Source organism: Scyliorhinus canicula, chromosome 1, assembly GCF_902713615.1.
Source record: "Scyliorhinus canicula chromosome 1, sScyCan1.1, whole genome shotgun sequence".
In the NCBI taxonomy this organism is placed as follows: Eukaryota; Metazoa; Chordata; class Chondrichthyes; order Carcharhiniformes; family Scyliorhinidae; genus Scyliorhinus; species Scyliorhinus canicula.
In genome coordinates this window covers 252,055,815-252,078,469 of record NC_052146.1, presented here as the reverse complement: position 1 = coordinate 252,078,469, position 22,655 = coordinate 252,055,815, and the positions used below count along the sequence as shown (strand labels likewise).

Here is a 22,655-nt window from a genome sequence, read left to right as displayed (position 1 = left end):
ATCACTACTCATGTTTAACAGGTCGCCTGGTGGAACCTGGTGGTTCCTCACCTCTGCAGCGTCCGGCAGCCTCTGCGGGGTGGCTGATTGTCCTCAGCCACCCCAGTCACCACCGGGACCCACTCCCTCAAAGGAGGTGGGTATTATTATATATGGCACCCCTCTGCTGGTCTGGGCTCTCTCCCAGCGATTGTGGGAGCGTTTTTCCTGCAGAGACACAGAGGGGGCATCGTTTGCCACACGTGTGGATCAGTGGTAGGAGATGGGGTGTGAAAACGGGGGAAGAGGGCATGGAGGGCTGGGAGTCACTTGGAGATTTGGGTGGTGGGTGCTCCAGTGGGGCCGGAAGAGTCTCCGGGGAGGGGCGGGGGTCATTGGCGTCTATTCACTCGTGCTTCCCGATGTAGGTCGGTGACCTTCTTCCTGCACTGCCGGCCAGTCGCCTTGGTCGTACTGTTCTGGCACTGGCTGCCTTGTGGCTCATCCACCGGTGACTTGATAGAGGTGTACAAGGTGATGAGAGGCATGGATAGAATGGATGGCCAGAGACTTTTCCCCAGGGTGGAAATGGCTGTCACGAGGGGACATAATGTTAAGGTGATTGGAGGAACGTATTGGGGAGATGCCAGAGGTAGGGGCCGGGATTCTCCAAAAACACGGCTAAGTGTTGACGCCAGCGTAAACACCGGAGTGTTTCACACTGGCGTCAACAGGCCTCTTGGCCCTGCAATTCAGTGGCCGACAGGGGGCCAGCACGGCGCCAGAGTGCTCCGCACTGCTCCAGCTGCCATACGCGGCCCTGTACTGTTGGCTGCGGGTCCACGCCGCGCAACATGGCGGAGCCACACAGCAGGCTGGCGAGGAAGAAGGTAGCCCCCCCCCCCCCCCCCCCCCCCCCCCCCCCGATCGCGCGCCTGACGATCACGGGCCTGGCCGCCATGGAGGCCCCCCCCGGAGACTGATCCGCCCCCTCCACCAGGATGACCACTGCAGCCACGACACCAAACTCCCGCTGGGTGGAACCACGCGTGGATTACGCCGGCGGGAACTCAGCCGATCGACCGCAGAGAATCGCCCCGGGGGCCTCTTTCAACGGCCACCAACTGGCACCACAGCATCAGCGTGCAACTGCCGCCGGAGAATCGCATCCCGGCGTCAGGCCCAATTTTGGGTCTGAGGCCACATTCTCCACCCCGGCCACCCTTTTGGCGCATAGGCACGGAGAATCCCAGCCAGGTTCTTTACACAGAGAGTGGTGGGTGTGTGGAATGTGCTGCCAGCAGAGGTGGTGCAGTCAGAGTCATTAGGGACATTTAAGCAACTCTTGGACAGGCACATGGAAAATAGTAAATTGAAGGGGTGCAGGTTAGGTTGATCTTAGTTTAGGATAAATGTTGACACAACGTCCATCTGTATTGGCACTTGCACAAAAATGTTTGCAACTTGCAAGCACTATCAGCGGATTAAAGCAATGAAAAATAGGAGAGTAAACTTGCTACCTGCTGGAAAATCCAACTCTAGAATGGCTGAAAATTGGAGGAGAATTGTGCTCATTTCTTTAGAAAAAGGAAGCCTAAATGAACAAGGCAGTACATGTGAAATTAAAGGGAAAGGACATGGAAACGGTCAGCTTAGCTCAGTGGTAGCACTTTCACCTCAAAGTCAACAGTTGTGGGTTCAAGCCCTTTTCCAGGATTTGAGCATATAACCTAGACAAACATTCCAATACAGAAAAAGGAAATGCTGGCTGGCAAAGTCACTTCAAAAGTAAATTAGTGGCTTTGGGATGTCCCGAGGATGTGAAAGGCACTATATAAATGCAAGTACTTTTGTTCCAGTTAATCCCACAGGTAATCCTGTTTTCTGGAGTGCATGTGTGATGTTTATCTGTTGTATGAGCATTGTTTAACCTAACCTATCCATTTAATCACTCGGTTTAGGGATTCCTTGTGGGTAAACTGTCAAAAAGGGACACCCTTTAGGCCAATTAGCAGTTAATTGTTCAGGGAAGGAAAATATGTATACACAGTATGTTAAGAAAGAACTTCAAATTGAACAAGAACTCGGTCATTACCACAAATTTTCTTTTGGACAAGGAAGATAAGAAAAACTCATGATATCAAAACTGCTCAATAATTATGCTGTCGGAAAACATTTATTTGCACTAACATTCAACGTGGAGGGTAACAATTATTTTCTCCATAAATCTTAGGTGATATTAATTGTTTGCTAACGTTTTGGCAACTTTCAAAGTGTGGAACATCTGCAAAAGCGCAATAGGAATTTCTTCTCAGTAAGGAACCCCAGAAATAAGATAATGGAAGTGTTAGTAATCATTTAATAATTCTCATTATTAAGAATAAAGCATTAATAATTATAATCTTGGGCACATTGCATTTTGATGCAGAATTCAAAAGGTTATCAGATTGATTTGCAATTCCTCAAGTCCAAAAGAGCAATTATGCAAACCAGCAAACAAGTGCTACTAAAATTAGGATATCAGTCCTACGTGATAGGTCTGTTTTCCTAGCTGGCTAGAACTTACTTATTTTTCTAGTTTTGAAAAGCTGCACGTAAAAAGAGAGAGACATTACTACATAGATCAATTTACATCCTACAATATCAAAATAAATTGGAAAATACTGGCACCGGCAACAGAAGGCTGACAAAGCAGCCAACGCGTGCCAGGAATTAGTGTCATAATTCAATATTGCTTCTATTAACTTTGCAGCATTTAAAATAGGAGGAATAAGTTGTTTTACGTCAGGTGGAAAAACATACCCATCACATGGAGCAATACTATCAAGGCACTTTACTTTTAACATAATCGTAATTTTGCTGATAACTCTTGAAGTGAACAGATACCATGGCCGGAATTCTCCGACGTTACGATTCAATTTTCCTGCCAGAAGGCGCACCCCCGCCAACGGGTTTCACGACAGTGTGGGGTGGTTACAATGGGAAATCCTATGAACAATCGGGGGGAAGATAGAATCCCACCACCAGCGAACGGCGCGCGGCCGAAAAACACCCGGCTGGTGAGCAGGAGAATCTCACCCCTTACTGGACCGTTTGGTTTACTTGAATTGGCAAGCAACAAAAGCAAATTCAAACTCTAACTCTGATGAGCGGTATTATGCCAAGCACAACTACCAAAAGCGATAAATTTTAAAATATTTATCTATTAAATGAAATAATCTTAAGCTTTTATAACAATCCTTAAAAGCCTTTGCAGAAGGCAATTCAAATCAAGAAAGTAAAAAGGACAAATTAGGGTTAAATATACTAGCAGAGGGAGGGTGCAGCTGCGACTGGACAGCCTTCATGTCCTCATTTGAATAATGTGGCCTGAATCTGTCAGTTTATTCATCCTCCTTATGCTCAGTCTATGCTACATCAAAAACAAATTAAGTAGTAAATAGAAAACAATAACCACCATTGTTTATTTTTGTTGCAATGGCTGTGGCAAGAAAGAGGCCACAATTAGTCTTCTCTTGCTTACCTTCACATCAGAGAAGAACATCTTCAGCATATTGGAACTAGGGTACCGGGTGTAGAAGAACATCAGCTTGGCCTTTTTCAGGTGATTTGGTGACAGTCCTTCCTGTATGTGAGATGCTGTTTGTCAAGGAAAATATACAAAGCAATTATGGAAACAAGGCTATTTGGAGAGGACAGAGCTTCAGAGCAACCCCTTAGTGACTAGGCAAATGAGTGAACGAACCGAAAAGAACATCAGCTGCCGATATTCAATGGTCTCAAAATATATGCACTCGTTCAATGGTAGGTTTATCCAACAAAAGAGTGCTCGTCATTCTTTTTAAAAAAATGCTTTTTGAAATGCATCTCTTCAGCATTAAGCAGTAATATCATACCACGCAGTGAATTGTAATGATGAATAGAAGAATATTTACAATTAAGAGCCATAAATTGTTATTACTCCACTAATAAAGCTATTCATCAGCTCCAACACATGAAAACAACGAATACGTTGTAACAGAATAATTCACAATCTGCATTAAAATTTAACAAGAAAGATTGAGCTGCGAAAGCAATTCACAAAACAAAAAGGTTATTATTATAAAGTTAAAAATTAAACATCTTGACTCATAGCAGAGAACATTGTATGCCTAAAAACCTTGCACAAAGAGGTCACTGGGTAGATCTGGAGATATCTGACCTGCACAAGGGTACTGAACCAAGATGTATCAAAGGTTCATTTTCTGACAGTCAAAAAGTCCCCAGGGGACAACTGATCAATAAATTCTTTCTTACAATGATAAAGAATCCTATTTATCTTCAAATAGTATTACCCTTCAGCTCTGTAGACAGAAGCTTCCTAAAATAGTTCCCAGGAGAAAGTTTAATGAGAGGCTAAGCGTAACAATCTAGCAATTCTGATTTTCATTCAGCTTCCTTGGCACTCTTTTGTGTTTTGTGCGTTAGTATGGTATTGACACATCTGTGCTGCAAATCGCCTACCATTTCCTCCACAAATTAATGGATTTATAATTCATCAGAAATGAAGATGCATGTGGAGAAAATCAATCTGGGCCCTGGCAGGTCAATTAAGGGGTCCTTTCCAGAAGTTATTCCAGAGAGTGTTTTTTTGGAAGAGTATGCTTAAGAGCAAAAATGCTGCTGACTTCCAAAGCTACACAAGTTATTAGGAAAGGATCTAAAAATTTATTTCAAAGGTGAAACCATTGTAAAAGGAGATCTTATCTGAATGAACAAACTCTTTAGCAACTCGATCAAGCTGGTCCTTTGTGTTTCTGAAGCTTAATGATGGCAGAGTTGATAACTCATGATTGACATGCTTCTTGTACCAAGAGGAAAAGAGTTGAAAAAACCTTCTGTGACCTCCATTAGACTGATAGGGAAGACTAAAAGAGCATTACACTCTCCACTGCCATCTGTCATAATGCATAAGTGAAATAACGATGGTAAATGAAAGGAAGTGCAGCAAGCTGTTCTGCAATGGCACATGAAATGCAGAGTATTAAAAGAATCAATGCCTGCTTGCATTGCAGGGTATAACACACAGACAAGAAACAAACAAGACTCTTAAAAAGGTTTAAAGATGTGTGAAATAAGTATTCCATTTGGAAAACAGTTGACCTCATGGGATTTCACCTTGAAGATTTTGAACTAGATCAATTTAAATTTTTCCTTAGGATTGCACTTCCTTCCTTACCATCTATTTATCAATTTCAGTTGAAATTCATAAATTTTAAAACCTAAAACAGATGACTGACGCAAAACCATAGGAACAAAAGAAGAGATTAGGGTACAAGTAAAAATGTTAAACTATTAATGCAATTTTAAAGTTTAACTATAAGCTTGGAGAGTCAGTGGAAGTTTGATTTCAGCCTTATATATGGAGTGCACTGGCCAAGTCTGTTACAGAACATTTTTAATTTAATTCAAAATATTTCAAAAATTATGAAATTACCAAGTTCAGACCAGAATCAGGTTTAGACCACTAAGAATAAAATTATTGTTCATACATAGTATATACTTTGTAAAAGCACAAGAATTCACTTAGTTATGATTTGTCATTCTTTCTGTCTCTTTTACTCTTCCCTTTGGCTTGGAAGGGTGTAACTTTTCTAGTCAAAGGATCTTTAATTATACCAATGATATTCTTGGCCAACTCACCAAGCTGAACAAAAGTCTGAATAGGGTCCTTCTCTGACTGATCTGTTGGTAGACTTGCCATAGCCCACTACCCCAAGCAATTTCAGGCACCATGTCTGACCTTCTGGTTGTGAATCCAATGCCCTACTGATGTTATCAGGTTAGACAGATTATTTTCAAGATCAAATAAAGTGCAACCAAAACAAAAAGACAGTAACTGGTAAAACAAAAGCTCACAAATCTCTACTGGTGAAAAGCAACTTCAACATCATTAATACGGAAATGACTATTTCAGATTTGCCAAAATGGTGAAATCCCATCAGATCATGAGTTACACAAAGCAATCTTACAGGCTTGCACCTGTTGTGCCAGAGGCACATTGGCAAACAAGATTATTCGGAATCCGTATTGAAAGCCCCTTGAAATTTTTAAAGACCAGGTTAAGAAAACTACTAAAGTTTTTATTCTGAAAAACTTTCCTGGTATACATTTTTTATTTTATTTTTAACTGGCAAAGTTGTATTTATTGCCCACCCCTATTTGCTAGGAGGAGACAGTTAACATTTTATATGACATAAATATAAATTAAGATGAATAAATTTGGTTTATTTATAAATAGTAAATGCATGCAAATATTGTACATCATTTTGATATAATGAATTCCTATAATGACTAATCTGCTAGTGACCAGAGTGAAAAATTTAATTTCTAAATATTATGATTTGATAGTCTAGGGATATTTGCTAACTAACTTGGTACAAGCCAATTTAAAATAGGCAAATTGTATGTCAGCATCTTCCGTTATGGCTATATATGCAAATATAAAATGCCATTTGATGCTTCATAATGCACAGATCTGAAATAAAACAATATCAACCAAATTTAATATAAAAGCAAATTATTGCAGATGCTGGAATCCGAAAGAAAAACAGAAAATACTGAACAATCTCAGCAGGTCTGACAGCATGTGTGGAAAGAGAATTGAGCTAAATGAGCTAACGCTTTGAGTCCGATGACTCTTTGTCAAAGCCAACTAAATTTACTCTGCAAGGAGTTGTCTTATCATAGGATTTACTGTGCAGAAGGAGGCCATTCAGCCCATCGAGTCTGCACCGGCTCTTGGAAAGAGCACACTACCCAAGGTCAACACCTCCCCCTATCCCAATAACCCCACCCAACACTAAGGGCAATTTTGGACACTAAGGGCAATTTATCATGGCCAATCCACCTAACCTGCACATCTTTGGACTGTGGGGGGAAACCGGAGCACCCGGAGGAAACCCACGCACACACGGAAAGGATGTGCAGACTCCGCACAGACAGTGACCCAAGCCGGAAATCGAACCTGGGACCCTGGAGCTGTGAAGCCATTGTGCTATCCACAATGCTACCGTGCTGCCCTAAGTTAAATGGCATTATCCATTTTGATGGATACACTGTGCAAATCAACATTATATTTTTCTAAAATTTATGAAACTCAGTGCATCTATTTCTATTTCAACTTGTAGATATTTGAAAGCCTGATATTTGTTGATGAGAACCACAAAATTTAACAGATTGGCTGCCTCCAAATTTACCCCAATTAAATTGTTTTTTAAATAATGCTAAGCACTATTTTGTGCATATGTCACTGAGTTCAGGAATATCAAAACAAGAATTAGTAGGAGGGCCTTGTCGGATTTTCACTTAAATGAAAAACATCGCTGGAGCTAGTAAGAGTTCACTTCAACTTCTCCCTAAATCTTGGTGAGAATGGACAGGCAGGGTTTTAATATGATGATGGTGCGTGCTAAATTCTCTCAACCCCCCCCCCCCCCCACTCCCCAAACTTAATCCAGCTGTGGGAGAGCTGGGTCCTACTTTATATTGGAAAGTCATATTCCAATATTGCTCCAACTGCATTATAACTTTTGAATTCAGAGAGCTACTTGGGATCAGCCCTGACCGTATAACACTGGCAGGGGCATGGGGTGGCCAGAGGAGTTAGAGATAAGGTTTTTAAAAATCACTTAGATATGGAATTCTTATGGGAAAAAGAGGAGGCGTGCTCCCAAAGACCCTACTAGGTGTCCTTGGGCACAGCCCAGGCATTTCTGTCTCCTTCCTAGTGCCAGTGTCCCAGTCATTGCCAAAGGCTAATTGTATTCCAGGGATTAGAACATAGAACAGTACAGCACAGAACAGGCCCTTCGGCCCTCAATGTTGTGCCGAGCCATGATCACCCCACTTAAACCCACGTAACCCCGTAACCCAACAATCCCCCCCATTAACCTTACACTACGGGCAATTTAGCATGGCCAATCCACCTAACCCGCACATCTTTGGATTGTTCCATTGAGTCTCCGGCTTTCATAGTCTTCCAACATTATTGCTCCGACCCACAAACCTTGGTGTCACACCCAAAACCATTCCTTTTTAAAAACAAATTTAGAGTACCCAATTATTATTTTTTTCCAATTAAGGGACAATTTAGCGAGGCCAATCCACTTACCCTGCACATCTTTGGGTTGTGGGGGTGAAATCCACACAAACACTGGGAGAATATACAAACTCCACGCGAACTGTGACTTGGGGCTGGGATCGAACCCGGTTCCTCAGCGCCGTGAGGCAGCAGTGCTAACCATTTGAGCCAATGTGCCACCTACCGAAAACCATTCCGGTGGGTTTTCCCTTGCCCACACACACAGAATTTGACATAATAAAACCTCGCAAAAGTGATTAAATGTACCTCAACGGCAACATGTTGTGTTCAAAATACATCTGTGCATCCCAAAAACTGTGGCTCGAATTCATGGAGCCTCTAAATGCTATCATCCTTAACAAAAGAAAATAACCACGGTAGCAGACAACCAGCATGCGTCTGTGCATGCAACGCTCAGAATGTTGAAAAATGACTGGAAGCTAATAACAGGAAGCCTAACATTCATAGATGGCCAACATTTGCTGTTTGTCATCACTACCCCATCCTGCTCTACTGCCCATCATTGGAAAGTTTCTTTTTGATGGAGGATACAAAAAGGTAAAAAATTTATTGCACAAAAACATCAAAATAACAAAGAAGAAATTACTTTTATAAGAACATGATTCTTATGCTGTTCAATGCATTGCTTATTTAGCAAATATCATGTTACAGTGTGACAAGTCAAAATGTGCTTGGAAAAGTTTGTCATTGTTCGATTTACATGTTGATGCAGAATGTATCAAAATCATTTGGAACAACTGCATTTATTTTATTCAAGTTTCTAAAAGGATAACACCCAAAAGAAAAGGCTGCACTATTATTCAACTCTGGTGGACGGTTCTAAATAAGAGTCATAAATTTAAATAGTCGTATTAATAGGTTACTGTGTGTGTTTATTCAACAACATAGAAAATATTCAATATATGATTAATTTTATATTTCTTACCCTTCACTTTAAGCGAGTGCTTCACAAACTTTTTCCTGATGTGACCCCATTTTGAGGTGTCCGGGGCGGGGGATGGTGGAGCAGGAGCTGGATGGAGAGGGATCGTTTATGAAAAGGCAGGGTTTGTCCAAAAAAAACCCCGAAAATCTATTTATTCACAGGCTTTTTTTGCAACAGCAAATCGAGCTTCAGAGTGAAATCAATTAGGCCACGCCCACCAATAAAAAACACAAGCATTTAAAAGGGGCCTCAGGAACCTGTCAGGAACCAGTATAAAGCTCACGCCAGCAAATGCTGCCTCGAAGCTCTCATGCCCAAAATCTCAACTCATGACTGAACTGGGGGTCGCGACCCCCCCCCCCCCCCCCCAAGTTTGGAATGTCCTGCTTTAGATAGATTAGCGTGCCCATTTTCTATCCCAGGAAGATTATTCTCCCATATAAGATATAATAGACTAATTTATGTAACTGTTGTGTGAACAGGAAACACATTTATATCTACTTGCCCTAGGGTAAGGAAGATGCAATAAAGTATTTTCTACAACAAGATTAAATAAAAAGTAGCACCATCTCTGAACAGATTTCTTACAAAGTTCTTCGCAAATTCTTTCAATGGAGGTGTGGCCCCTTGCCCCATTCCAGTGCCCTCCTGCAACAATGTATCCCCGAGTGTAATTTTCCACTATTCTCAAATTATCTTAATTATATTGCTGTACCTCACATTTGCAGATATTTATAAACAGTGCATCATAAGAAAAATTAAACGATAACAAATACTCGTGTGTATATTTTTCATTTACGTGGTTAATTACCATATGTGCCAAATAATTTAAGGGGTGATTCTCTGAACGCTCATTCCCAATGGGCAGCTAGGCTTGCTGAAAGTGCAGTTGAAGAACCGGGGATACACAGATTTAGATCCATCTTCAACCTGCATTCCCTGGAAGCGCTGCTGGGAAGATGCAATCATGCCACAGCGCAGATATTTTAAATTTAAAAGTCTTTCATTTTGATGGAACAGAGGCAGAAAAAAAACTGAAGTAAATCAATCCACCTCTGCAATAATGAATCCCAATAACTCCAATTATAAGCACCTGTAAACATTGTTCAACTCCATAATTTAATATTTACTTTGCACAAATGTTTTCAAAATATTTTATTTTAAATCTGGTGTGGGAAAATGTGTTCAATTATTACTTCTGGTATTGAGAAGCTGTTCATCCTATCCGTACTTTGTTCTTATTTCTAGAGGAAGTCTAAATATATCATAATTTATATATTGTATAAAATATTGCAGCAGAAAGCTTCACAACATGGTCCTACATTTAACATCAAGCATGTCTTGGCACGGTATTAAATCTAACACTAACTGGCTACATCAGATTATGTGAATCAGCAAGATCACCTTACATATCTAACTGTGAAAATTCAAAGACTAAATCCACCAGCACCAAAAGAAAGCTCCCAATGACTCAGTCGGCAAAAAAGAGTTCAAGCTGGTGCTGAGCCTTAGAGTCAAGGAGGCTTCGGGGTGGGGAGGCCTCATATTTAATCCCAAGTCTCTCATAACAATGATGGGTTAATTTTAGAATAGAAGTTGGAATTTCGGATGAGGCATTAGAGGTCTGATCTATCTGTTCAGGTGGATGCAAAAGATCCCACGGCACTATTTTGAAGAGTAGGGAAGTTATCCCTCCATCAGCATTAAAGTTTGTCTAGTTATTATCGCAGGGCTGTTTAGCTCACAGGGCTAAATCGCTGGCTTTGAAAGCAAGGCAAGCCAGCAGCACGGTTCGATTCCCGTAACAGCCTCCCCGAACAGGCGCCGGAATGTGGCGACTAGGGGCTTTTCACAGTAACTTCATTTGAAGCCTACTCGTGACAATAAGCGATTTTCATTTTTCATTACTGTTTATGGGGAGTTTCGGTGCACAAATTGGCGGCCACATTTCCTACACTACAACTGTGACTACATTTTCAAAATTTCTTCATTGTGGTGTAAAGTACTTTGAGAAATTTCATGATTGTAAAAAGCACTATATAAATGCATATTTTTCTTGCTTTTCTGTGCCCTCGGCCAAAAGGGGTAAACACAAAAATCAAATAGGTGCCCCACTCCTGAGCACCACACAATGACTCCTGCTCGAAAGTACATGTGTGACTGACTATTCAGCGAAGGCAAGTTTGGGTTCTGCAATGATTCCTTCTCATGATTGTTGAGCAACCTGCTAGTGCTCACTACATAAGCTTCCCCAAGAAGTAAGATCACTTACTGAATGCCCACAAGACTGCACCTTAGTATTAGTCATTACATTTAGGAAAGGAAGATGGAAACAGGAAAAACGGAAAAAGATACAAAGCATTGAAAACGAAAGCATGATCAGTCACTGAAGTGTTACTTACATGCCTTAGTTCTAATTTATTTAGTACATTTTAAAAAAAACTTTTAAACAAAAAGCTCAAGACATAAAATAATTTGGTTTATAAAGTTAAATGCAACAAAAATCAGTGGATTCATCTTTTAGTCATTTTCAAAATTTCTTTAAATTTCACTGCATATTTTGCCAATCATGTTAAGCTACATGCAACCCCAATCATAGTGAGCTAACTGCAACTATAGAGAAAATGCTATCATGGCACCCATTATTAGTAGTTATTAAAAGTCCTATCATTAATAAGCACATCATTCAAACAATGTTGTTAGGTAACACATACTTTGCACAACAGTAACCACAAAAATCATCCTAAATTTGAAGTATTGCTAATAGATGTCACTACTTCTCAAAATATTCTAAACCAGAATTGACCAATTGGCTAATTTCCCTTTTAAGCTTACGTTGAAAGCAACTGTTCTCCCAAGAAAGCGGGAGCTGTTTCTAGGATACTTACACACGCACAATGACTCATGTTGGAATAGATTTGGTAAACATACAGCTGCACAGAATGCAAGCACAGCCCATTCAAGGCCAGAAGAAATGAGCACAAATAAATATTAAGGAGGTAAGAAAACGTACAGCTCTGTCCCAGCAGCTCATGTGGCTCACCTCATTCTTTCAGCTTCAGCTTTGTTAAGACAGATGACATTCAATTCTACATGTCATGCAAAATAGACAATAACTGCTGAAACTTGAGCCAGCTGCCAGGTGTAAAAAAAAGAAAAGATGATAAATCCATAAATTAATGAAAGACATCTGCTCAGGAAAATAAAAGATCAGAGCAGTACTGCGCTGCAGCTGAACCTAAAGCAGTATTCAAACACCACATGAGTTTGTGTGTAGTCTGCATACAGAGTTTTTACAAGGCAAATATGTAGTATTACCTGAGAGGCAGATGAGTCGTTATGTCAGTGGAGTACAATATAGAACTGTACAGTTAGGTCAAAGACTGCAGCAGTGCAACTAGAATACCAATTACCATTTTAATTCAGTATAGGAAATTAAAGACGATTTAAATCATACTTTAGGTGGTATAATAGAGCTTTTTTAAAAAAACGAATCAAAAGCTGCATATGCTTTACAAATGTTATTACTTTAAGTATGCTTATTATGATTCTTGCTACCAGGAAATCAGCACTGCAAAATTTGTGATCAAAAAGATAATTGCTACATTGGAGGTATAATTTCTAAACCTGCGTTTGTTCTAGTTTGTGTCATTTCAAGTTTTATGCAATTTAATCTTAGTTACTAAATTGCTCTCAATTAAATACATTGGCATTGCAGCAATTAAACAGCATTAGAACCCCATTACAAATCTATTCTCTTTTGTTACTTGCCATAATTCAAATTTCTATTTCTTAATGGCATTGTATTCTATGATAGAGCAATCTTAGCCTGCGTCTAATGTTATAGTTTACTGTATGCAAAATTTGTATTCTGCAAGGTTATTTTCTCAAGATGCACATCGTGTTTGTGAGATGCAAGTTCAGGCATGGAATCTTGAGAATAGCCCAACCATTTATTTTATCATTGTAATAAAATTTGTGCCCAATTAATATAGTTCTATCCACAACCCTTTAGAATATATTCACAATAAAATGTAAATTTACTTTATAGAATACAGTCTTATTGTTGCATAGAAAGTTCTGTTCTAGATTCACATTCTCACCGTCTGTTTCATTAAAGGACTGGGGGGGGGGGGGGGGGGAATACTCGCAGGTCAGGCAGCATCTTTTGAGAGAAAAAAAAATTTGCATTTTAGGTCTACTGGCGGAAGGTCATTGACCTGAAATACTAACTCTGTTTTTCTCTCCACAGATGCTGCCTTACCTGTTGAGTACTTCTAGTACTTCTGTTTTATTTCAGATCGCCAGCATCCACAGTATTTTGCTTTTGTAAGCTGTCCCTAATATTCGCTTCTTACACAAGGGGACATTACAACTATTATAGGAAGGAAACATAGTTGTGCGCCCTCCAAATTACTTAAATAGGGAGATCACCTAATTCCTACAGCATGCTCAAGTAACTGATGGGCTGGGGCAATAAAAAAAGCAATTAATAAATAATAAGTTACATCCAAAATCAGCATAACAATCTTAAATATACATTTTTGCTATCATTAAGTATTGAATTATGTATTAAAACACAAAAATCAGTGTGCCGCTAAACAAAAATAAATGATGTGGGATGTTACTGACTCCAGTCAACAAATCTTTGCAAAAACAAAAATAGACGCTCTATTACTTTGACTAAGTGATATGATAAAGAAAAAATGAAACGCTAAACAGAGAACTGGCGCTTTGACAGAGGGCAGTTTGCCGCAGAAAATCCAGCACCATTTTTATCATTACAAAAATTCTGTTGAAAAGAAATACTATACTCATTTACCTAAAATATAGAAAAAAAGCAAGTAATTCTTGTGAAAGAAGTTCAGTTTAGTGGAGCCCACTCTGATTGTGCTCACAAGCTTTTAAAATCATTTGCTTTGTATATACAAGAACAAAAGATTTCTGTGTACAGCTGAACAGAGGTTAATCATGCATAGCAGGCAGCTGCACTGAACTTGCAGAACATTGGAGGGTGGGGGTGATGCACTTGTTGCATCTTCAACATGTTTGGGTTCTGCAAATGCATGTAATGATGGTGCATAAAATGAATGCCCAGGAAATGTGGATTGTCTGCCAATGGTTCAACTTATTTTTCCAATAGGATACCAAGGACACTAATTGGGTGACAAAAATTGTACTTGAACTGCATGCACCTTTATTAAACATAAAGACATTATCAGAAAAGGATATTGTATTTCCAGAATATGGTGAAATGTCTGCCATGTCCTGCAAGTCACCACACTCAGATTTAATGAGGGACAAAGAGAGACCTTCAGCTGTGCTGGATGGATGCAGCGGTGAGCAAGGACGATGGTTCATGTGGTGTGATGACACTTTGGTCCGCAGACAGGTGGTTTCCCTGGTCAAGTCCAAGGACTCAGGTGATGACCGATCTTTCCCGGAAACTGTGCTGGAAGCATTACCCAGAGAGCTCTGAAAGGAATAAGCCATAAGAGGGAGAGGCAGCGGGTGGCGGAAGGCAGGGGATGAAAATCCTGCTGCGGCTGAGAGTGGGGACTGATGAAGAGAGCTGTGATGGCCACCCATAGAAGGGGTGGAGGCAGATTGCTCTGATGAGTTTTTGCGTACTACTAGAGGCAGTGCTTCTGTCTGGTCTGAAGAGTTAGATACATGCATGTTGGCAAAAGTGTTCAACGGGTTGGAAATTATTACATCACCAAAGCACTGAAGCCGCTGATTAGTAGTATGGAAGTTGTGATTCTCCCCATTCACAGCAAATCGTGCCTGTGGAATCTGGATAGGTGGGAAGACCTGAGGAAGCTGGTGGGAGGATTTAGAGAACATTTTGACTACAGAGTCCACTACTTGTGACATGGTGGAATTAAGTTCCTGTTTAAGAGTCTCAGCTAGCTGTTTCCCTTCAGCATGCAAGTTGGTTGGGCCTTGGCTTTTTCTCGAGTGACCATCCCTCTTTAATTTTTCATTTTCTGCTGCCATTTCCTGTTCCCTAATAAGAGCACGAGCACGATCAAGGAAGTGTCCTGGATCTAGATCCGACATCTCATTGTCAGACCGGTCATGTGCCCTAGTATCAGCAGTTTCTGATTGCATGCTGTCTTCAGACATGTTGCCATCTTCATCGTTCTCCGAATCTGTACTGTCGTATATTTGGTAGAATTTTTCCTGGAGCTGTCGCAGTTGTTTCTGCATGTCTTCCAGCTGTTGCTTCAATTGACGACGTTCTTCTCTCTTTTGCTCTTTCCGGGCTGTAACCAATTGTTGGAAACTCTGTTGCTGTTGTTGCGGAAGCTTCTGCTTACGTTTATTTTCCCTATAACTTTCTCTGGGGCTCACAGGCTGCTGCATCCCATCACGATCATTCTCTCCACCCCGCAATGCCACATTTGGTGAATGGCTCATGCCTCGAATTATGTTCTCAACTCGGGCACGTTTAGCCCGCAGATGTTCATCACAAAGCCGATCGACATCAAACTGGCTCATGCTCGGTCTGCTAAATGGTGACAGGCATTCTTGGGCACTTTCCCTTGAAGAATTGCTACAGGCATCCTCCTGATTTGCTTCTGAGCCTGCACTGGAGAGACCACTGGCTTGCAAATTGAGCTCCAAGCTTCCATTCTTGGTGGCATTATTTTTTAATAGCTGAGAAATTATGGTAGCTCCAGGAAAAGGCATCATGGCATCTTCATATGAGTTTGCCCTCTTCAACAGCTTGCGGAGCACATTTGATTTGTCCCCATCTGTATGTTGAACCACTGAGCACTCAATGTCCTGATCTGAACCGTGGGGATTCATGGCACTGAATAGCTTCACTTTCGCTTTAGTAAACACTGTAGATGTCCCTACAGTTCTCTTCACTCCAATGTCGACCCTGCGTCTTTTCGTATGTCTAGTTAAGAGGGCTATGCTGTCATGGTCAGGCATCACTGGACTATTATCGTGCCATCTTCAAAAGCTTGTCAGCTGGGCACAGCTCGAGAATCCCGGGACCCTAGCCAATAGAACAAAAGGACTTGATGAATCATTTTCTTTAATTTCTCCAAATTTCCTGACCTCAATTCTGCATAAAGTAGAAATGTGCCGGTAATGGATATACGGCACATTACATTTATTACAATTCACTGTGAATTCCATTTGCAACATTTTTAAATATTTCGCTCTAATACTTTAAGATGGATTAAGATTTAAAAACGCAAAAAATTACTTAAGTACTAGTAATATGATTCACCTGTACAAATGTCTAAAATGATACTGTTTATCTTGAGGAAAGAATATTAATCAAGAGGTTATTGCATTTTGGTTGAACAAGACCTCAAAGTTTGAAAAAAAATTAAAATCAAACAAATAGGTCCGATTACAAAAACATTGGTGTATTATATCGTAGCTCAGTGGTGTTGCATATTGCATTATCACAGACTTTTCCACCTTTAATTGAAAAATACAGTTTATTAAAATGCAGTACATTTTAACTTTCATTTTGTTCCAACTTAACATACTGAAATTTCTTTTCTCTGGACTCTTAACTAATGAACTTGCTAAATTACATCTATTCCTTCCACACTTCATTCCAAGAATTCCAAGATGATATGGGATTATTTTCTGCACAAGATGAAAGACAGCAGAACAAACCTAAATATAGGTTTAGGCTATCCATCCATTCTTTTTTAAACCTATATATAGGTAACTACTGGTGAAAGGTTATCTATCACTTGGTTAGTAAAATGTAGCTTCCTGTTCCATACCCGACAAAAAACAGAAGTGACAATAGCGTGACTAAACATTTACATCAACTTGCAAATCCTACAGTAATATACAATATATATATATATATATATATATATATATAAATAAATAAAATAAAATAAATATATCTTTAAAAAGGAGATTTATGTCCTGATCAAAGACATCTATTTGTTTCATAATTTAGTGAGAAAGATTTTTAGGATGCAAATGTGTGAGAATTCCTGTATACCCCCGATCTCTTCATAAAATGATATTAAAATTTTCAGCTACAGACTAAGAAAATGTCAAACAAAATCGTGGGAAAGGAAGAGAACATATGTCTTTTATGTCAGAGCCCCTAATTTCCCAAGGACAGCAATACAGCTAGCATGTTTGCCGTATTTCTCACATAAAGGCAACCCAGACACAATCAATGCCTGGTTAACAAGCACAGAAATAACCCCATGGATGTTTCAAGTGCTGGCTCTATTGAATATAGGGTTCAGGTTTATAGCCTATGTAAACAGCAAATCAAAATATATTTTTCATGCTAGATTTATCCTATGTGAAACTTTTACATCAGCTGAACAGATGACATCTCCACAATAGAATAACTGCTTGCCAAAGGCAGCATGCGGACATTTTGGAATGGCTCCCATCCCTTTCAATTCACCTGTAAAAACATCTACATGTTCCCCAAGACCACAACTGTGATAACCGTTGGAGAATCACAGTCTACCAAAACAACTGTTTGCTTTCAGGACAAAATACATTTGTAATAAGCCTATTTCAAGATTTTTAAAAAAATTAACCCACTTACCTTTGGGGGGAAAAATTGATACTTAAATTTCTGTCTTCTAAATGCATCGAACATAATTATATAAAATGAGAGCAAAGCAGCTGTCAGAACTTATCACTGCTGGTTAATTTGCATCTGGTGAAAGTTGCTGACCACTGAAAGTGTTGAACATTTAACCAGCTAAGGACGTTTCCAATGTTATCATGTCAAAAACAGTAATGTACCACATGGTGTAAATGGGCTCCTTTCCAACGAACCTTAAAATTTAATTTTAAAGATGTTAACAGCAAAATCTCTTCAAAACAGTTTTTTGATTCCATCAGTTTCTTAAAAGAACATCATTCCTTTAGTGGGTAAAGATGCAGAATAAATTTTAAATCACGGGTAGGCCAATCTTGGAGATATTAAACTCTCTGAGCTGATGTTTGATGCATTTAAACAAGAATGGCTTTTAATTATTCTCTTGGTAGACAAATAAAAATTGATGCGCAGTCTAGCTCATTAGCACCTGAAAGAAGGTATATCTTCAACAATTCTACTCCTTGGGAATAAAGTGTTTACGTAAAGCAAACACAGAATTCCTGTACATTCTTCATATTCGCTTACAGATTAAAGAAGGTACAACATATAATAAATCAGCAATATGTTTAAGTCCCAGTTTTGGATAAAACACAGTTGTCCAGCTTTCACCTGGAGAGGAAGAATAAAGAAACTAATTCAAGTGACTGTTGTAGGTTGTAAATTAAGAAGACGGTTTGTGGGTGCAAAAATAATTGAAAAATGGCAACATTCTTAAAAGAACTATAACTTCATGACTCTATAAAGTCTCAATTTAATCTTGGGAATATATAGGCACTTTCTAAAAGTGCCATTTTGGTTAAAAAATATGAAAACATTCCCAATTTTATCATTTCCTGAGACACATCTTCAATTTTACTATATGAATCAGGCAATGTTAATATCTGGACATTTTAGGTGTTCAATTATTCTCAACACCTTTCTACTGAAACTCCCTAAATCAAAACAGACTTATTGAAGCTAAATCTATGACAGAAGGGATGTGCTGCCCTTTACTTTACCTCTGGAAAGCTTAACTAAGTACACAATATTCTGCACACCTGGCTTGTAACATAAACAGCAAGGTATCTAATCAAGGATACACAATTCTGTGCAAAACTGCTGCGCTCAGGGAAAAATATTTTAAATAATCACAGATGTTTTACAGAATCATCTTTGAAAAGCTTTACCGCCACTATATATGTAGGTTCATCATCTATGCCAATAACAATCCAGTTCCGCTTTTGCCGATGTATACACTGGCTATAAATATGGGAAGGATTAAGTAAATGCCATTCACTTTGAAGCATTCTGTCAAGTCTAGCTGATACAATGGAACATTTAAACAAACTAAGCAACGCTTTATGGGGAGGCTGACTGATGTGAAAAAGATGCTGTTACCTAGAGCTCTATTGTTACAACACAGCTGCTACTTTGAACCATTTCAGGTGGAACCAATGTATCTTCAAAATATTTCCAGTCAACAATTTTCCTGAAGTTCTTGGTGGTTTTAAAAAAATATATAAACTGAGCAGTTGAAAAGTGATCAAGCCTGTTTCTGCAGACTTGTAGTCACCTTTTCCCCTGTCGTGATCACCTCTATACATGTAAACGGGTGTTTGGTCAAATGATCGGTTGGAACATAGAGCGTTATGTAGACTGCACATTGTTCCATCATGTTCAGCTTTTTTTTGTTAAATAAAAAAGAAAAAGCAGACAAGACATTTAAACCAACGAAAGACAATAGCGTCTTTAAAGTTTACTGGCGACGGGCGGGATCTTCAATTGATCTTTCGTGAGTTTGCTTCAGATTTGATGGCAGACTGAACTATTTTGTTCTGTTAAATATAAAGACACACTGAGGGTTGCTGCTCCCACCTCACATCAAGCTGCACCTGCCGTCTTGACACAACGCACCTGTCTGACAGTGCCCATGCGCAGTTTCAGTCTGAAGCCAGCACAACTCAACACCTTTCTGCAGCAGCAACGTTCAATTCGCCTTTTCAAAGCAATCTCTATTTAAGTGTTCACCAGCTCACTTTCAGCCCTCCCCCCTCGGGGGTGGGGGCTTCAGCGAAACATTACCAAACCGATCCTTCCTTTGGTGTGTGTCTGAGTTACGGGGGGCACCCAGCAGCTGGCTGGATAAACATCAATATTGGGAACAATATACAAGACTAGCAGGGATGCCAGCCTCTTTGAATTGTCTGTAAACAATTAAACGCAATTCTAAAGAGGTCACAGGCGGGCAGAAAAGAATCCAGGTCCCTTCTAGCCTCAAACTGAAGGCGGCAATAAGTAAATACGAGGAGGTGACAAGTAGCAGACAGCTCCTTTTGGCTTAGTTACAGATTTTTTTTGAGGGGGGGGGGGGGGGGGGCGTTGAAAGACACTGTAATCAGGCCACGAAATTGCATTTCCCAGATTGGCGATGCTGCAGGATCCACCTACTGAAAAGTTGATTACACTTTCTCAATAGGACCACTTCTCTCCCCCTGACTCGTCTCGAAGTAATCTGCAACACGCTTGCACTAAATCAGAATGCGCCCTTTCCCCACAAATACTATTGCTCCAACTGTTCGAACGCAGCAGTTGCAATGTTGCTTTCTGTTAATCACTCCTTGTCAACGCCAATCGGTCTATTCGATCTGACAGCACACCTCCACGCTTAACACATTGCGATCAGTGCCGGAGTTCCCGACATTATTGCTACGAACCGCACACACAAGGCGAACACATCGAGATACGGTGAATATTAAGAGAGGAGTTGGAAATGGGTGCAAGGGAGAGGGAAGGGGGGGGGGGGGGGATGTTGACAATGGACACCTTGTGACGACAATTCTTTGTCCATATCTGACCATCAATGCAGCCGAAGTGGGGGGCGGGGGGACGCAAAAGACTGGAACCAGTTTGACCCTCCGTGCACTTCGAAACGCGTTAATTTAATCACTGCCCCATCAAAGTTTGAATAAAAGCCGGACGCGAACACTAGGAACAGTGAATCCAATGACACAATAGCTCATTTGCAAAATAAATGATACCCCAAAAGAAAGCAAACCGAAACTAACACATCTGCACCAGGTCTGGCGGGGGGAGGAAGTGTCCATGCAAATCAAAAGCAAATCCGTTGCACGACGAGACACGAAATACCTAGGATACAACACTTGACAACAGACAAAGAGGCAGCAGATGATGGGACAAAAGAGTACAATGCAATATTTGGAAAACAAGCAGCGCATTGTGTACAAAACAAAAACAAAAAAAATTGGGGGTGGTAGTGGGGGGGGGGGGGGGGGGGGATTTAGAAACACTTTTCTCCTGTCCTTCCTTCCACACAAAAAAAATCCATATGGTTTTAACACAACAAAAAATCCCCCTTCTGAAGGTACGGGAACTAAGCTTACCAGAACACACACGCTCACAAAAGCGTTTAAAGTTTATGGAGGACGCAGAGAAAAAGGTAAGTAATGGACAAGGTTACTTACTGTGTGGTATTAGTAGCCAGCGAGGAGAGAAAGCTTGCTGCTTGCAGTAGGGAAAGAGAGGGTTAGAGAGAGAGAGAGAAGGGGCTGGTGGGGACAGGGGAGACCTCCAGGAGGCAGGGCTTCGCGCCGCTCTCTCCTCTCTGATTGTTAATTCTGCGCGAGCCGCTGAAGATACACTTCAAGACGCGAGGAAGGAAACAGGAAGAACGCGCGTCATAGTCTTTGTGACGTCACTCCGCCCGACCAATCGCCACCTCCGCCGCTGCGGCCCAATGGGAAGAGACTTGGCGGTCGGCTTCAAAAATATTCCTTTCCAACCAATGGATGCGCTGTGTGTGGGGGGGGGGGGGGAATCACGTGCGCCCGCCCCCCTCCTCCTCTCCCCCCCCCCCTCCTCCTCTCCACACACACACACACACACCAGCCGCGCGCCTTTCCTTTCAGCAAATTGGCAACTTTGGCTGGGGAATTTGAGCCGCGCGTCACAATAAACTCAAAGCTCCTTTTCATGAAAGAAAAAAAAGTGAGTTTTTTTCTCTCTCGATTGTCATGTTTCTTGCCCGTCTTCGACTCGCAAGCATTGCCAACATCAGAGGGAAAGAACACCGGAGCTATGCCACCCCTCCTTTACCCCCCCCCCCCCCCGCCCCCAAAAGAAAGTTTAAAAAAAGAACCCCTCTCATAACATTTACAGCAAACACACCAGTCTGTGTGTTTGAGGCGTTTATAAGGGACCAGTGACGGAAAAGCCAAAGTAACGTGTGTGTGTGGGGGGTGGTGGGGGGGGGGGGGGGGGGGGGAGATGAGCAATCAATATTGGGTCAGCTTCCGGACTCTATAATTGCGTGGTAGGGAAAGTTGGAAGTGAAGATAAACAAAGTGCTGCAAGGGGTTAACACCCGATATGGTATGTGTCAATGTTTCCAACGTGAAATCTCAAATTAGGCGCTAAAAGCCACAAGTGACTTTTCAAGGGACGGTAACACCGAAGCTGGCGGTATGCAGTGGGAGCAGTGAAAATAACAGAAAGGTTAGGTAACTTTTTGCCTTCTGAAACCTGTACAATCGAACCAAAATAGTTCTGGATTTATACTGATGTCACGCTGTTTAATCATCGTCTTAGTTCTGGTTGTTAATTTTCCTAATTAAAATAAAAAATCAAGGATCCCACAAAACACACAACAATGTTCATGTGTTAGTTATTTGACGAGGAGCGATGGCACTGTTTTCGTCCGTGAGTCCTGAATATTTGTATTTTTGTGGAGCTGGTTTACGATTACAGTTAACCACAAATTACTTTCTGCCTCGCTTGTATATTGTGATTGTTATGATGAAACCCACGAATCTGTTATTTATGGTGTAATTTGATAACATTCACCGTCATGACGATAATCTGCGACATATCTAATGATAACAAATCAAAGACCTCACAGAATTTCTACCAGGTAATATGACTTTGGCTCGTGGATGTAATAGAATGTGGTGATGGAGAGAGAAAAAATCTAAACAGGAAATAGGTTATAT

The 22,655-nt window shown here is 40.6% G+C and overlaps 1 protein-coding gene across 8 annotated transcripts in view; it reads right to left on the bottom strand.

The window, feature by feature from the left end:
* The window catches only part of prox1a (prospero homeobox 1a), a 132,300-nt gene extending 110,914 nt beyond the window's left edge, over nucleotides 1–21,386 (bottom strand). For 2 of the 8 annotated variants that reach the window (XM_038811423.1, XM_038811467.1), the window contains exons 1-3: nucleotides 21,132–21,386; nucleotides 14,280–16,059; nucleotides 3,503–3,610 (exon numbers count right to left, since the gene is read on the bottom strand). In XM_038811423.1, coding sequence (XP_038667351.1) covers nucleotides 3,503–3,610; nucleotides 14,280–15,992 — 1,821 coding nt within the window. In that variant the 5' untranslated portion in view covers nucleotides 15,993–16,059; nucleotides 21,132–21,386. Of the gene's footprint in view, nucleotides 1–3,502; nucleotides 3,611–14,279; nucleotides 16,060–17,610; nucleotides 17,751–19,047; nucleotides 19,068–19,524; nucleotides 19,979–21,131 lie in introns of those variants that run through there. The other 6 variants (XM_038811476.1, XM_038811486.1, XM_038811430.1 and 3 more) reach the window with 6 other exon arrangements.
* Between the last annotated feature and the right edge of the window lie 1,269 nt (nucleotides 21,387–22,655).